Source organism: Saccoglossus kowalevskii, chromosome 19 (assembly GCF_978046115.1).
Source record: "Saccoglossus kowalevskii chromosome 19, keSacKowa6.1, whole genome shotgun sequence".
Lineage (NCBI taxonomy): Eukaryota > Metazoa > Hemichordata > Enteropneusta > Harrimaniidae > Saccoglossus > Saccoglossus kowalevskii.
Window position 1 is genome coordinate 16,627,952 of NC_140659.1, and position 18,939 is coordinate 16,646,890.

Genomic DNA, 18,939 nt, shown 5'->3' on the forward strand with positions numbered 1-18,939 from the left:
TAAATGTTCCACTTCCACTTTCCACTTGAGGGCACCCTCGGAACTCACCTTGCGTTTGTGTGTCTAATGATGTCATTGACTTAAATCGACTTCCATTCAATTCATCACTAAGATGATCGCTGAAAGTCACATCATCATCGCTATGGTAACCCCGTTCTGGAGTATACCTTGACCTTTCAAGACTCCTGTCTCTTGATCTGTGGTGGGGTCTTTCAAGGTTAAGTTCATGCAGCCTTTCAACAGGCCTATCACGTGTCCTTTCTAGAGATCGTTCTTGCGGCCTCTCTGATGACAGATCATGTGACCTGTTGAGATGTTGTCGGTGCGATCGACTGTTACGTGGATCATCCAAAAAATAAAGCAAAGTACTGTTCTCCTTAGGAGAATGATGAGAAATTGAATTTGGTTCATTTCGTGAATTTCTGGCCGAATGTGCGTGTCCCCTCGGGGTGCTGCTGTACTGACTCGACTTTGGTTCATTTTTTAACATACTCAATTTTTGTCTTCTTTCTCGCAGACGCTCATACGCTGATTCTGCTTTGTTTTGCAAGTCCGCAACGCGTGCACGTCTCTCAGAGATGCTATCGCTGACCAAACTATCGCATGACTGAGTTGACATTAACATATCGGATAAATGATACGACCGTCCTGATTCGTCGTAATTTCTTGAATTCTGTAATAATGGTTGTCGCGATCTCTGTTTCGACCTGTCATTATAACTCTCCTTGGTATCTAATGTACTGCTACTATGTAGCGAATATGTTTTATATCGCGATCTTCTTCTACTTTCTCTCGCATCTATTTCATCATATGCCATACTGGCGGAGTGAAGGTTGCGTAACGAACGAGGTTTCTTCTGCATGATGTCACTATGAGAATTTAAATGACGACTGTGTCGTTTATTTGGTGGACTGTGCATACCTATGAAAGAACACAAACAACTACATGAGTCCTCTTCTCTTGCTGGTATAGGGAACTCAGCTGTTGCTAAGCAACAATAATTGGTATATCAAATTGATTTAGAAATGAACGAAGTAGCAACATGGTACCTACCAGATGACAAATCCCTGAGTTCTCCTTTGTTGCTATGGAAACTGTCTTGAGCATCGCGGCTATTAGTAGATAGACCAAGTTTGGAGATCTGAAATATTCGCATGAAAATAATTTGTTAAAACCTGATGGTAGGATATTGAGTGTGTCTACTCAAATCTTAAGCATCATGTTATGTCATTAGCACATAACCAGTTTAGAATTTAGAAGTTTTTTCTTGAAATTAACGACAGTGTATGTAATGTCGTGTATCAAAATAGATTTGTAACCATGGATACATTGATAAACACAAAATATGTTGCATCACTCAGAGACAAATGAGTGCAAATATTATGTATTCGATAGACGCATTGTAATGCATTGCATTGTATTGTACACTGAAGAATTCTGGCTTTCATGCCCAATTATATGGCACTACAACTTTCAGCCAAGCCATCATCCTTTGGATTTGATCAAAGAGTTGATATGATTAAAGACATAAGACAAGATATACTGGTAGGTGCATTCTGTATTTGTCTTGGTTTCTATTGAATTTTAAATCCTAAATATTTGAACCTGGTTTAATCTGGAAAATGACATAGTAGTAAAATTTGTGAATTAATTCGTCTGATTTTTGCGAAATATATACCGGTAATAAATGTTATTTAGCATGTCCGAATGATGATGATCACTTTGGATTCATATTTGACTGTATGTGAATACTTTTGAATCGGTTCCATTACATCGGTTCATAAACATTTTTTTCTGACAGAATCTGGCTTTTATTAAGACCCACAATAAAGCTCTATAAAAGTTCATGGAGTAAAAGTGAATCACGCATAATGCGTCAAAATAAGATACATATGGCAATATGGGAGAAATGAGAGAATGTGAAATATATTACCTGATCTACACTCCCCATGACAATCTTAGATAGTCTACTGATATAGTAGGAATAGGGAAGACCAGATAAATTCTGTTGCGCATGAAGAGTAGAAGCCTGAAAGAAATATACAGTGTTAATATATACATGTATTCATTGTAATGCAGAGTTCTCTTTACAATACAGCATGGTGGTACCACCACAGTGATTTGTTTACCTGCCACACTGGTCAAAGTGGTTTAAATTACAGGGATGAACACTGCAATGTTTGCATCCTGGAAATATTGGATAAAATTCCCTCTTGATTTGAAGGTATCAATACAACCAGTGCATTTGATGCATTCCACACACAAAAAAAATAAACACACATATAATAGAGAAGTTGATGTTATCTCTTGTCCTGAGTACTTGTTTATCTTAGTGATAGACAAATTTTTCAGTCAGTAAAACGACAAAATTGTATCGCAGTGAATATTTCATTCCCTACGATAAATAGCATCATTCAGTTTTGCTGACGCGTTTCCCAGGAGTTAACAGGCTGGCAGTAGTAAGACCAACTTTGTCTAACTTAGACAAATATCTAACTTAAACAAATAGTGGTAGTAATTGGTGTGATGGCATAAACTAAGCCGTAAAAATTTAGGTAAAATAATGTTGGTTCTAAGTATGTTATATTGTGATTTCTTACCTCCAGTAAGTGAATGAGGGCCATTCTTGTTGCAACATTTTCTTCACACATGGCAAGTAGCAGTGTATCTAAATTTCTACTCAGTTTTACTCGCTGACCTGCTTTGAGTTTATAATCGGCAGCCCAGTACAGCGTCATACCCAAGGAATATATATACATCTACAAAAATATAAATTTTAGTTATATATTCAAAAAAATTGCACTCATTTTTCCTACATCTTAGGCAATAACTATAAACAATGTTTACCAGCTAAAACTAAAAAAATTTTGAAAAATATAAAAACAAAGTTATTTGCACCAATGTGTTAGCAAATGAAATTATACTGTCGAAAAAAGAAGCAGATATACAACCGTAAACTCAAAACAACTCTCTTTTAATGATATGCCTACAGGAAGTATATTACAAATTAGCTCAATTTGGTTTTAAGTTAATGGCCAAAGTAAAATACTTGATAGATAAAATAATAACCATGGCGATTAAAGTTGAATTACCGGTAGTTCAATTCATTCAGATTTAAATTAATTTTAAATTATTTGGGTTATTTATGAAAAAGTCTTGTTTTAAAAATAAGATGCAAAATTATGATAAGATCTGACACAGCGACTATTACAAATAATTTTTCATAAACACACATTAGTGATCTTTGAGAAAAAAAAAATTTACTTATACATTCATTATTTACTTAAACTGACTACCTCCCCTGTGTGCTTGCACACCCTGAGCAAAAATTACATTATGATGTACATTTATATGAATAATCTTTCCTATTTATTGTTCTCAATTATCACATTTACAAATGTACTAACACTTAATTAAACAGAGATTAGACAGTGTACACTCATTTGAATTGAAACATATTTTATTGAATCATGTTACCTTTTCCACTGCCACATCTGATGTTGTGGTGGTCCTTGCCAAGACTTCCGGCGGTACATACGGTTGATTTTCTGAACTTTGAACATTATGGTTCTCAGCAAATTGTATTTTTCCATCTGGGCATAATAATAGAGATCTTGGCGTAATGATAAAACTTGTACCATCATCAGTGCGTGCTTCGCCTGTGGATAGAGATAGGATTTTGAGATTTCTCTGCACTTTTTTCTTAATTTCTTCAATATTTCTGAAATTGAACCCTAATTTTGGAGCCAAACGACAAAATTTAGATCAATTTTCAGTTTTTACTAAAAAATATTTGCTATGTTTGTCCCAATTTTCTGAAGGAAAGTGCAGACTATAAGCGGGACTATTTTGTGAATTTGTGATGAAAAGAAAGAACTGGTGGTGAAAAGGTTAAAAAGTATATGTGAAAGGCACTGTTTTTTCTTCTGATTGTAAGCAATGTTTTCCTCCACTATGAGGAACATTGAAGAATGTAGGTTGACGGCTTACAATGAGCAAAAAACCACTTGTGTTCTGACTTCCAAATGCCTTTCTTTTTTGTGACAAGTTGCTTTAGTTTCAGAAAATCGTATCTTCTTGTCCAGTTTTCTCAAAGCATGCCTCAATATGACATGTTTTTCATGAAGTAAATTAAACTGTACAAAAGTTGTGTTCAGAATACAATCATCTGAATTGGATCGGGAAAAGTACAATGGACGATTGTTTAGGTCGTGTGACAATAGACCATGAATTGGCAGCTGACAAAAGAATTTGATAATCTTATATGTCACAAGATACAACCCATGGCGTGCAATACAATTGATGACAAACTATTTGTCTGAATTTGTTAACAGGCACCCTGGAATTATCACACTATAGGGCAAAGAAATATCCAACTATATTAAAAATAACATCGTCATGGCAAAAATAAATGTATATTGAAAGGATTTGGAGAATCTGACTTGTGTGGAATCTCTGGAATGCCATAGTGGCATGACCAAGTCACCATGTTATCTTGATTGACTTCGACACAAATACATGTAAATAGGGTTTTCTACCTCTATACCCATAATGCTGTAGGGAAAAGCTTCACCACTTTGAATATCATTAATTTTCCTGCCAGCTTTTCGTGCACAATTTTGCAAAATTTTATGAATTTTTCTATAATTTTGTTTTGAATTTTTGACCAAATGGTTATCATTTGTCATTGGATACATTTATTCATAAAAATTTTTGAATGAAAAAATATGGAAAAATTGTACAGATTTATTTTGTGACTGACGATAAATGTTGATAATTTCATTTTGAATTTTTGACCAAATGTTCATCATTTCTTATTGGCTGCTGTTACAATGTATTAATCCAAAGTTTTTGCAAAAAATACAGAAAAATTGGGCAGATTTATAATTTTTGTGACTGTCGACAAAAGTTGACTATGGCATTCCCACTTTGTATGATCCGTAGATAACCTCTCAATGACCTCTGACCTCTGTAGTATTTTAAAGCTACATTAGGGCATTAGATTCTTTGTACAAATTATGAGAAATCTAATCAAACAGAATCTAGAAATTAAGTTTGACCCCCCCTCCTAATCTAAAGCTTTGAGTAATCACTACAATGAAAATTATGCTTGATTTGATGATCAGACACCACAACTTTCTGTTTCTGCTACATGTAGCTTCAGTGCTCCAGTATTTTATGTTTTGTTACCATACCAACTGGTTTTATCATTTTCACCGTGATCACAGTAATCTGTGGGAGGGGCATATAAATACCAAGTGGAAGTGTTTTCCACAACGGCTTTGAAAGGAGGTCTATTAAAAGTTATAGCCACCTAGTTACTGTCAATACACACACACAATGTACAGTGTGCATTCGGATGAAGTGATTTGAAAACAGCTTACAGAGTTCTTCCCAGGACAAAACAAAAGAGTAGTTGCCCAAACCTATATTTTGCTATTGTTTTCGAGAGTTGAGATATAAATAATGACTACTGGTAGTTTGCAAGCAGTTATCAAGTGTATTCATGGCAATAGTGAAAGTAAATAGAGAGGTGGTTGTCCATGTGTCAATCGTCTAAATTCACTGTTGCACTGATCGTCTGAATTCACTGTCGCACTGATCGTCTGAATTCACTGTCGGCACTGATCGCATACCGTATGCAACTACAGTAGTTTCGACGACAGCTGTTTTCAGTGAGAGTGATCATGAGAGTTAATACAAATATATTAGCAAATATATTTGTTTGTATTCTAAAAAAATTGTAATTTGTAAACATATTTCAATTAAGTTAAAAAAAGAATATTGAACAACTGAGTATGTAGTACACAATATGTACAAGATTCAGTTTTGTTGACATACTAAAATAAAAGCGGTACCAACTTTTGATGTAACTTATTGACCCGATATATCTTTATATTGACCTGGGATAACCATAACATGACCTAGTTATCTATTATTGACTCATAATGACCTCCAATGTATCCTTGATGACCTTCAATAATACTATAAGCCCTGGACTGCTACACTATGCATACTCGAACACTATTTAATGACCTTGGATGTAACAATGATATCAGCGCAATGTAATACTACAAAAGCATTAATTTTTACTTGGACTTAATTTCTGTTTTTATATTTTAAGCATATTCACTAGGATTAAAAATGATGAATATGAGTAAAGCAATACTGTAAAATACTTTATTTTAGCTGGAATTAATTTTCACTGAGAAGAATATTAGAGTGCTTGATATGGTATTTATTTTCACTGATTTCTGACTGAATTGAATGTAAAATATAGAAAACAAGCCATGCATAGCACAGTCCCCGTTAGTTATCAAATTTAAGATATATAGTTTTGTTTATAGTAATATAGCTGGAATATAACCATGCCAGGAATATGATTTTTTAACATTAAAATGATTGACATTTGTATCTGATCGTCAAAAAAGTACTTGTCCGTATTGAGAGATATTGCTCTGGAACAGCATTCAAAATCGGCCATTTTGAATACATGTGTATATATATAACATGATGTATAATGAACGAATATATAAAATTTGAATATAATCAGTCAAAGCATTTAAGAGATATGGCTCTAGAAGCCCAATCATTAAAACAAAATGGCCGCCAGTCAGCCATTTTGAATCCAATCTGAAAAATAAAATGACGTGCATCAGGAACCTGTAATGTCTAATGTATGTACCAAGTTTGAATGAAATCCATCCATAAATGCCAGAAATGCTCGATATTTGATGATTTTTTTAGCACAAAAATGACCACCATTCGGCCATTTTGAATAGGATCATCAAACCAATATATCTGTTCATCTATGACATGATGTATAATGAATATTTAAAATTTGAACATAATCAGTGAAAGCAAGTCAGACATATGGCATGAGAACCACATTCATTAAAACAAAATGGCCGCCAGACGGCCATTTTGAATCTTATCTGAAAAACAAAATTATTTGCATCAAGGTCCCATAATGTCTAATGTATATACCAAGTTTGAACAAAATCCATCTGTAAACAGCCGAGAAATGCTTGATTTTTATGATTTTTAGCACAAAAATGGCCGCCATTCGGCCATCTTGAATCAGATCGTGAAACAAATTGACGTGCATATGTATATTATCATGTATGATGTATGTGTGAAGTTTGATTGTGATTGGTCCAGGCATTTTAAAGATACAGGTCCGGAAGCACGCACAGACGCACGCACGGAGGTCAAAACATAAGGTACATGTATATTCACTGGATTTTATTTTTTACTGCATCATTCTTTCAGCGAAATTACCGAAAATAAATTCCAAGTATTTTACAGTATTAAAGTTGTATTGTAATTTTACATGGTCACAGGGAGTTCATTTACCCGGTAGTAGATTTAACTTATCTAAAATAAGGAAATTAAAACCCAATGAAAAATTAATGTGTTTACAGTATTGTCATTCAGTATTACATTGTACACTTATTGTACTACTAACCTTTTCAGCCCATACCCCCCCCCCCCCCCCCCATTCCCTTTTTATCATTACAAATTCACAAATACACTGTATATACATGATTGGGACAAAAACAGACACTTTTTTTTTTTAGTAAAAACTGAAAATTTATGCAAATTTTGACTTTTGACTCAAAATTTATTTTCACAAATATTAAAGAAATTAAGGAAAAAAATACAGAAAATTTGCACAGAAAATCTGGTGAAAGAAAGTGAATTCAATTCTGCAGAAAATTTGCAAAGAATACTGTCATAAGGCTATGTTATTTGCCGATAACTAAATGCACTAATGTATTGTTTCCATCACAAATCCATCAAATTAAAAACCAGTGAATCTGCAAAGTTAGCCACAGAATGTATTATTTCCTTTGCAAAGCAGTCAATTTAAAATCTTGTGAATATCTCTCATTTCTACTGCAGTGGTATTGTGAAATTTATTTCGCAACTCAAGAAAACATTTGATAGCAAAACCAAATACGCAGGAAAAAAAGTACAACAAAAGTGAATTGATAGCAGGGACTATGGCACAATGAGACACATTTAGTCTGTTACTAAACACAGCATGGTACACAGATCAATCAGGTCAAAGCACATCAACGAGCAGAAATATCTCAATTGTCAATCTTATCACCATGGTGACACAGAGGTCTTTTTTAGATATATTACAATGTGTAAATATATATGTAAATATGAACATCCCCCAATATATTTCTAAGGATTAGATTATGGTCAAAATCAGTTCAACAAACAAAATAGCCACCAGGCAACCATTTTGAATCCGATCTAAAAACAAAAAAAAATGACTTGCATCCAGATCCTATAATGTAGATGTTTTTACCAAGTGTGAACAAAATCCGTCCATACACAACCGAGATCTTATCTTGAGTTGTTGAATGAATACATGTGCATATGTGAGATGATACATAAGTTGAACGTTGAACATGAACAGCCAAATCATGTCAGTGATATGGGTCTGAAATAGCATTTGTTAAAACAAAATGGCCATCAGTTGGTTATTTTGAATTCTATCTGAGAAACAAAATGATGTGCATCAAGGCCCCAAAATGTCTAATGTATATACCAAGTTCTAACAAAATCCATCCATACACAACCAATATTTGTTTCCAGAATAGCAGAAATGCTTGATTTTAATGAAATTTTAGCACAAAATGGCCACCACTCGACCATCTTGAATCAGATTATGAAATAAGTTGTGAAGTTTGAATGTGATTTTTGAAGACGCATGGACACACACACGGAGGTCAAAACATAAGATTTATGCGTTGGCCTAGCGGACCCAAGCGTCCACGAACTTGCGTCTAGCTGTGACAAACTTGACTGGGCGTTGTTAGAGCGGTGATGAACTTTGCCGGAGCGTAAAATTGCCCGCTCCTCACCGCTTGCAATATTTTGTGCAGCTCAAAACTTTCGGAGCGGTAGGAGGAACCATCAGCGGTGGCCGAGCGTATACGACGTTGCCTTAACGGGGGGCCAACTTCTGTTAAACGGTGGTGAACGGTAACAAACGGTGATGAAATTTTTTCACCGCTCCAGGAATGCTCCAACAAAGTTCGAATTCTGTTAGATAACAGTGCTTACAGGGTCAGTGAGAGGTTTACAAGAAATTATACAATGTATATGTACAGAGTGAGAATGCTACATTAATTAATAAATCTTTAAAGGGTAAGTTATCAAATTTCCCAAAGACTGCTTCATGGAATTCTATTGTTTAAATGTGTAATCCCACTGTACAATAATTGTCATCTGTTGTAGTTATTACAATCAATTGAGTATACTTTTAATGTCATTTTATATTTTAATTTCTAATTAACATATTTTATATTTCTCAGATATTTTATATAGATACATTGTAGTATTTAATTTCATAACTGCAGGAAGGATTTTGACGTAAAGATAAGAACAGACGTGAGTGAAAATTAAAAGTAGGACTTCCGTTTATTTTATAGGAACTATTCAAGGCCATTATACTAAATTGGTTGATGATGGTACCCACTGTACTGGCCACTAATGGTACCCACTGTACTGGCCACTGATGGTACCCACTGTACTGGCCACTGATGGTACCCACTGTACTGGCCACTGATGGTGGTCACTGTACTGGCCACTGATGGTACCCACTTTACTGGCCACTGATGGTGGTCACTGTACTGGCCACTGATGGTGGTCACTGTACTGGCCACTGATGGTACCCACTGTACTGGCCACTGATGGCAGTCTCTGTAATGGCCGTTGATGGTACCCACTGTACTGGCCACTGATGGTACCCACTGTACTGGCCACTGATGGTGGTCACTGTACTGGCCACTGATGGTGGTCACTGTACTGGCCACTGATGGTGGTCACTGTACTGGCCACTGATGGCAGTCTCTGTAATGGCCACTGATGGTACCCACTGTACTGGCCACTGATGGCAGTCTCTGTAATGGCCACTGATGGCAGTCTCTGTAATGGCCGTTGATGGTACCCACTGTACTGGCCACTGATGGTGGTCACTGTACTGGCCACTGATGGTGGTCACTGTACTGGCCACTGATGGTGGTCACTGTACTGGCCGTTGATGGTGGTCATTGTACTGGCCGTTGATGGTGGTCACTGTACTGGCCAGTGATGGTGGTCACTGTACTGGTCATTGATGGTACCCACTGTACTGGCCGTTGATGGTGGTCACTGTACTGGCCGTTGATGGTGGTCACTGTACTGGCCGTTGATGGTACACACTGTACTGGCTGTTGATGGCGGTCACTGTACTGGTCATTGATAACGGTCACTGTACAGGCCAGACCATTGATGCAGTTCATTCTACTGGCTGTTAAGGTTATATTAGACATTCAAGCCCTAAATACCGCGGACAGACAGACAGGCAGCGTTCTTCCCTGAATACAGTTTAGCAGTACTGCCACAGTGCTTTGTTTCACACCACACCGGTTTGACTCTGCCACAGTCATTATCCTGACTCCCGCAAGTGTTATCTCCACTATGCCATTACACTACAGTGACATTTTAAATCCGATTGATAAGTTGTATTTGTAACATTTGTTTTGTGAGTCAATAATTTGGTGCATTTTGTAATACAGTAATCATCACAATTTCTATTTGGAACAATTATGCAAATGATATGCAAATGTTAGGTAAATTTTTACAGTCACAGTGGTTTCAATTTTGGTGAGAACACTGCTAATTATATGATTATCAATACACAATTATTCATATTCATATTTATATGCTATTACTGATTACTAACCATGTAGCAATGACAGAAAAACACTTAATAACACTACTCACAGTTATGCCATGTGTTTTATCCCAATTAGTAAATTATTGATGTTTTAACAGCTGTATTATCAGAGTAAGTGAAAGGCTGGCATAAAGAAGACAAGGATGGTAGCTTTGCTAATTATTAAAACAAGAGGACCTGAAAAGTGAAACTACTGTGTAAAGCTTTGTGAATCTGGATTATATTACCAACCAATCAGGACCTGGATAATCGAACATACATGCATCTTACCCTTAAGAAAGACATCCTGCAAGGTTTCAGCACTTTGACACAATACACTCCATATTTCTTCTTCCGAGAGAGGGCCGTCTCTCACCTCCAGAGCATCCTGAATGGAGACAGGAATACACTCCAACACAGGCATCCTAAAATGAAATAACAATCAAAGAAAGCTTAGAAAGAATTCCTGTGTGCTGAGAGTATTGAAGACACATTAATAATTAATTCAAAATTACTTGTACTTGAGATATTGATGGAATAGCTGAAAACTAATTATGTAAATCAGGTAACTAATATGAACAGATTTGAGTGTAAAACTAATAAGGCCTGCATAATGTAATATCTATGTATCAAGTTTCATTGAAATGTGATTAGAACAAAAAAACTATGAATTATTATTAGAGAATTAATACGAACAAATTTCAACCCAAAATTATTCGGGCCTGTCTATTGTTCTAGAGCATTTATGTACCAAATTTTATTCAAATGTGATGATCAGTAATTGAGATATCAGTGTTAATTAATCATTTTAATTAGGTGATTAATAAGCATAAATATTTACCAAAAACTAATTGGGTCTCTGCATGGTCCTAGGTTCATTGAAATGTGATGATGATTACTCTATAAAAGTTTCATTAAAATCCAATTAGTGGTTCTTTATATATCAGTGGAACATTCATGGAAAAAATTAACTAATTATGCAAATTAGGTAATTAATATCCACAATTATTTATCCTAAAACTAATCAGGTCTCTGCATAGTCCTAGAGGATTTATGTAGTAAGTCTCATTGAAATATGATGATCAGTACTTGAGTTATCAGGCGAAAAGCTGAAAATTAACTAATTATGCTAATAAGGTGATTAATATGCACAAATATTTACCCCAAAACTAATCATGTCTCAGCACAGTCCTTAAGTAACTACATGTATGTACCAGGTTTCATTGAATTGTGATGATTACTACTTGAAATATCAAAAGCTGAAAATTAATTAATTATGCAAATTAGGTAATTAATATATACTGATATTACTCTAAAAACTATCAGGTTTGTGCAGTGTCCTGTAATATCTATGTACCAAGTTTTATTGAAATATGATGATTAGTACTTGAGTTATCAGTGAAAAAGCCAAAAATTGATTAATCATTATGCAAATTAGGTAATTAATAATATTGCACAGATTTTTACCCAAAACTAATCAAATCTGCGCATTAGTTCAGAGCATCTATGTGCCAAGTTTCATCAAAATCCAATGAGTGGTTATTTAGATATCAGTGGAACAATCATGGAACAGCTAAAAATCAGCTAATTATCATGCAAATTAGGTAATTAATATGCATAGATTTTTACTAAAACCTAATCAAATCTGCGCATTGGCCCAGAGCATCTATGCACCAAGTTTCATCAAAAATCAATGTATGGTTCTTGAGATATCAGTGGAACAGACACACAGACACACACACTACTGTAACTACAAAGACTCCCTTTTTGTGCTTCGCACACGGGAGTCAAAAATATACGCATAAATGCATTATTCGTGACAAAAATGGAAAAATATCAGGCAGATGTTTTGTTAGAGGGGTGCACCTTCAATGTAGCCACATTGCATTGTGGGATGTATGTGTATGAGCCCCCTACACCCCCTCTAAATCCACCACTGAGATAGATACATTACAACGTAGAAGGATTTGAATACAAAATATGGTGACATGCCAATGATCACAAGAAATTTTGATCATAAAATCTGAGTTTGAATCAATCTGTGTGGAACAGTATATATTCATGGAGCATACATGCATTGTCCTTGAACTGAATCATACTTCACAATACTTGATCTCCATTTTGTAGATTTATTTGTGACCAAGTCACTGAAACACACACACGACATTCTAAACAATAACCGTATTATAAAATTATAGTGTACTTGAGGCAGTAGCATGCCTGAAATAATTTTTTAAAGGCTTGGTTCAGGCAATAAACTGTCTTGGGATCCATCATAGCAAATCACTGAAAAGTCACAGCAAAGTAATGCTGTTGAAGTTATAAATGTATTTTGCACACGTCCTTATTTCATGTTTTTATGTTTTGCACCATAGTTACTTTTTAGTAATCGTTGCTGCACAGTTTTCTATGATTACGTCAAATCTATCTTTAGTAAAATCAAATAATCATGATAAACACTATTCAAAACAGTGCTACATGAGAAGATTTTACCAGGTTAACAAATAGTTGTAGGTAAAATCCATCAGAATCCAGAACGAATAACTCACCAATACTTTTGGATTTGATTCATGAATAATAATAATTCACATGTTTACGACTTCCAACAAAATAGAGCAGACAACTTTAATAAGTCACTAACTTTATTAATCTGCCACAACCTACATATTCACCTTTAACAATTTCAAAATTGTTCAACACAAGATAGCAAGATACATGTAATTAAATATTTTTAATTAAATCACAGTTATTAATGCATCGATTTGCACCAAAATCAAATCATGGTAACTTAATTAAGTAATGAACAAATAACATACATTGTAGTATCCAAGAGCCAAATTTCATTTGAAAAATTTGTGGAAAAAATTAAAAAAAGGGAACAAGTGATGTCAATGCCAATCAATAATACAAAGAGCCACACATGGACGTCTCTGACCATGGATGAAACCATCACTACTACTTATATGGATACATGTAGCTACACTGTCATCTCAATGACTCAAGTGCAATATAGCTAGCCACACTCTGTCAACTCCAATGACAATCATCATTAAATATGGATAGCTGAACATGGTCATCTTCAATCACAGAGGGGAAAGTCAATAATAATTAGGATAGCCACACTCTGTCGTCTCAATGACTTAAGTGTAACATACACATAGATAGCTACACTGTCAAGTTCAATGACAATCAGTATTAAATACGCATATCTGCACATGGTTGCCTTTGACCAGAGAGGGGACACTCAATAATAATATTGATACCAACATTGTATGCTCTGTCATCTTCAATGACAATCAATATTGAATACGGATAGCTGCATGCACATGGTCATCATCACCCACACAGGAGACAGTGACAGGCAATACTAATATGGAAGGCTTATACTTGGTCATCTTCAATGACTCCGGTGTAACATGGATGCCTACATTCCCTAGTCTTTCAAGCAGTATTAATACAGGTAGCTACACGTGGTCATCTTAGATACCAGCAAAACAAATAAAGACATTCTTTTCTACTGACAATCTTGGATCCATCCAAAATCAAGTACCGGTACTGTAAAATGACTAATTTTCACTGGGTTTAAATTTTGCTGATTTACCATTTCAGGCATATTCAGTGGGTTTTAAATTCACGGTTTTATCATTTAGATAATGTGTTCTATGCTACCTTTTACATATTCACTGGGTTTTAATTTAGCGCAATTTCCAGTCAGTGAAATAAGCAAAATTAAAACCCAGTGAATAATTAATCCTTTTACAGTACACGTACAAGGTTATGGACTTATGATAAACTTGAAGCTTACCTTTCATACACGTAACCATGGAAATTATGCTGAGTAATCAGGCTAAATATGTCTCATATTATTATTATATGTAATTTGAAATTATTGATGAAAATGATATTTTAAAAACTATCTGTGTTGATGAAAAGAAAAAGCCAGTTGATGGCCAGCTTGGAAGTTATGCTCAAACTGTTTTGTAAATTTTAAAATGATATTCACTTTCACTACAGTAAGTATTATTAATATTATCCCAGACTATTTATTTATTAAAACAAATATTCATACATACATATACATGTACATACAAAAAGTAAGATTCATAATGTATAGATGTATTGCACTAAAATTAGGAATAAATATAATTAGATAAAACAGATTTTATAATAAAGAGTGAAAATTGTTAATATTGCTACACTTACTAAAACAATGTGAAAACGTTTTTAGTAAATATGAAAACTTTTGTTAACAATCTGAGCAATGAAGTCAACTCTTGGCACCATCCAGAAAATAGTTTTAATCTGTTTTTAGTCTGCTCTTTTTTCTATAGAAAATGTTGATAAAAATTTCATTTATTTTTATTAAAAACTAGAAGTAATGAAATATTTTGTCTGTTTGGTCCAAAATTAAGATTGAATTCAATGAAAAACTACAAAAACAATGAGAATAAATTTACCCAATTTTGAGCAGAATAACAATTTGGTGCTCAAAGGTTTAAAAGTTAATACAGAAAATACTAAGTAATTGAGTGATATTGTGAAACTAACGAGATAATAAAAAGAATGTTCTGACACAATGAAGGTGTTATAATATTTAGAATTAAGACTTTTGCTGGAACCTCATGTCAACATATCAAAGGGTTAGCAGAAACCTAGACAAATATGTAACAAAACATACTTAAAGCTGTTAATAATGACTCTTTTAATCAATCAAATGTCATTCATTCAATAGATTTGTAAACACTAAAATGACTTTTCATGAGTGTACTGATTGTACTACAGTGTTCATCTACAATCTACCAGACAACAGCTGGCTATCCTTAGTACTTACTGTGTATAATATAACCAAAGCTATTATCTGCTAAAACAGAAAAGATGAATTTAAAAATATGAATCAGTTTTTCACAGTGTTGGCGTCACTTTGAATGCCCATAAATATTCAATTTAAAAAATTCTAGCAATTAATTGAATGGTTTAAAGTATACCTGTGTGGAAACGCCAGCACACTGGCCATGTACATGTATACGTGTAGTACAGATAGTGATAGTGTTGTGCAGTTATTGTATAATTACTGAAGAATGTATTGTGAAAATTATTATATTTTTTATGAGACAATTTTCCAAAATTTCAAACACCTGGGATAATCATGGAATTTTGCAACAGTGAACGTTTTCCCTGGAGTCATTAAGATACAGTAACTTTTTGTGAAATTTTGTTTATTTTAAGTACTGCAGTGAAAATTATTATGGGGTTTTACAAAATGGAGTGTCAGTGGTTAAGTCTTCACAACTGCCATAATATCCTGAAATTGCCAAAATATCAAGCAGTGCAAATGAAACAGTTTAGTGTAGTAAATATTCCAAGTGTGGTAACATTCTCAACAGAAATCTCATAAACTGTTGTCTTAAAAGTTTTGTATAAGATTATTCTGTAGAGGTGACTTGTAAAATAAAGCTGCGATGTCAGTCTGCTGGATACCAATCACAATAGCGTTTATTACTGTACATAGATTCACATACAAGTTATGACTAAACATAAAATTTGGCAAAATACAGACGTTTGATTTTATACATGTCAAGAAAAAGAAAGAAGTTTTGTCACCAGTAGCATATGTAGTGCTTTTCTGATTTGACGATTCATTCTCACAAGTACTATGTGTAAGTCAGTATAAAACCAAAAACAATACAACTGGCCTGACCCAAAATGTTTCCTTCTCACACATACACTCTGACTGAAACAGAATACAGTGATAGCAAACTGAGGTCCATTAAATTCAGGTTTTACTTGTCAGAGTGAAGGATCCCGACAATAGTGACCAACATTACAAAAGTGTATTATTAATAGAGTCTTTGTATTTCCAATGAATTGTTACTTCCAACTTTAACAGCATTCTATAATTCTCAAAAATCTAAAGAGACTTTTAAGAGACACTTAAAAACAGCATGATCCCAACCCTTCAATACTCAAATTTCACATGCTATGTTCAGCGACTAGACTACTTCAGTATTACTCGCACATGTATTAAATTATCAATTTAAATCTCTATAAATATTTTTGTGTTTGACAAAGTTTTTGGACATTGCTGTTTCTCCTGCTGTTTTTTGTCTAATTGTCTAATGTGCAAGTGCATATGTAGAAGTACAAATTACCGTAATACTGAGTACTGTAAAACATGTCTTTTTAGCTACCATGTTATTTTAGCTAATTTAGCTAATCTGTAATTACGCTAATTCAAGATGTAGCTAATTTAACAGAAACTATATTCTCACAGGGAGATAGTCAACACTTTAGCTAAATTAAGATTCTGTTAATTCATGCCAACAGTCAAATCCGCTAAAATTGCATGCAGCTATTTCAACGTGTTCTACAGTATTTGGAAAGCAGGGCAGACTGTACTCTGATTTATACTACTGAATAAACATTGACTCCAGCAATCAAAACTTCCTTGATGCGAGATGAACACACTTACCACTGTACTAACACCCAAGTACATGTATTCTCCAACTACTAGTACTCTACAATTTTAAATGTATGTTCTCCCTGTAAAATGGGTTTATAAGGTCGTCCTCCACTCAGAACTTAAACACAACCTCTATTAAATCCCATTTTAAGATTTAGATCCCACTTGCTGTAGTTTTTTTGGATGGTCAATTGAAATATGTGTTTCTGAGTTTATAACAACCAGCTGTAACAGGTAATTTGGTCGTCACTAAATTTAGATTTCTGATTTTCTTCAAAAATAACAATTGTTATCGTGTTATAGAAGTCACTTACTGATAACAGAATGCAGTATGAAAATAGACACGCACTTCAAGACCAAAATAAAACAGATGCATGGCACATACATGGTATTGTGTGTAAGTGTATTACTTACACACCAGCCCTTTAAATTCAGAAGTTAGTTTCAATTAAATCACGATCTACACACATACTAATTTTTTTTTGCGAGGTTAATTTTTTGGACATTGAAGTCACTGTCGTCTCTTGTGACATATATTTGTTTACGATATTAATAAATGCAAATGAATATGCAAATCAAATGTTTGGAAAGCAGGACAGTCTCTTAATGTGTACTCACCTCCAAGAGTTACACCTGGTAAGTAAAAAAATCTTGTAATTTTATGAGGGACATACATGCAAATATGGAGACTACTGGATAATGTCACAATAAAAATATTTCAGTTTATTTTATATTTTTGTTTACTGTATACTTTTCCAATTGTGCAATAACGATTCTTCGCCATGCAAAATGTCATTATAATATACATGTATATAAACTTATTGGAATCAAGTTTAACAAAATTGATAATAACAACCTAAATATGTTGCAAGTACCTACTTTAAAATAAGATGAACATAAATACAGTTTTAAGACACCAATGAATTTACAACACCTGTTGAGTTGGCTCCAGGAATGGGCTTGTATCTGATGTTTGTGTACAAACAAAATGATTTTTGTCATTGGAACTGCCTGAAGATATCATGCATACCTTTTAGTTTATTTAAAAAATCCTTTTCTGTTCGTTCATTTCCAATTCATTTCTAATCGATCCAAAGGTGCGACATCACTTAACCTTAGATTCATTCAACTGTCCTCGTCCATAAAAAAAAACTACTAGGTTTAAAGAGAAACGCCGATAACGTAAACCTGGCGCAACACTTTTGAAAGAAATAGATTCCGGACCAGCCCATGATCACCGAGGCAGATTTCAGAAGAGAGAGAGAGAGAGACGTCCGGCAAGTGTTTCAAATCAGTTGACTTTTTTTGCGATCCTGATTATCGTTTTATAGAGACCATTTAGTCTCTGTTAAGTAAAAGGTAGCAATAATTTTGACAGTGACACGAAAATGAAGCGTCAGACAAACAGGATATTACACAGCCCTTACACACTGCTAACTGTTTTCATTTTCGAAGGCTAAAAGTTTCTGAATTGTTTGGTGATTGGTGTTGAATGTCGAATTCACACCTCTGTTCTTTTTTACCTCCATGCTTGCAGTTTGATCTGCGTAATAATTTATGAAATAAGAATCCGGGCTTGGTCAATGTGTTTCCACCAAATAAAGTTTTAATACGATGTTATAATTATGACAATCACGCCATGGATCAAGCTAACTCGAATCCACTCTGAATTTATCTGTATGTGTGTTATCCAATTAAGCGCCGCTTTTAACGCACTTGCCCTCGCCGTGACCTGACGCGTTCACCTATTTCAACAAAA

General features: G+C 34.3%; 1 protein-coding gene across 1 annotated transcript in view; it reads right to left on the reverse strand.

Moving 5' to 3' along the window:
* Window positions 1–18,939, reverse strand: part of LOC100374560 (tyrosine-protein phosphatase non-receptor type 13-like) — a 58,064-nt gene that overhangs the window by 36,472 nt on the left and 2,653 nt on the right. Inside the window, exons 2-7 of the mRNA XM_085493718.1 lie at window positions 11,012–11,145; window positions 3,478–3,659; window positions 2,601–2,759; window positions 1,934–2,029; window positions 1,054–1,141; window positions 49–921 (exon numbers count right to left, since the gene is read on the reverse strand). Of these exons, the coding sequence (XP_085349844.1) occupies window positions 49–921; window positions 1,054–1,141; window positions 1,934–2,029; window positions 2,601–2,759; window positions 3,478–3,659; window positions 11,012–11,144 (1,531 nt within the window). The 5' untranslated portion in view covers window position 11,145. The remainder of the gene's footprint in view (window positions 1–48; window positions 922–1,053; window positions 1,142–1,933; window positions 2,030–2,600; window positions 2,760–3,477; window positions 3,660–11,011; window positions 11,146–18,939) is intronic.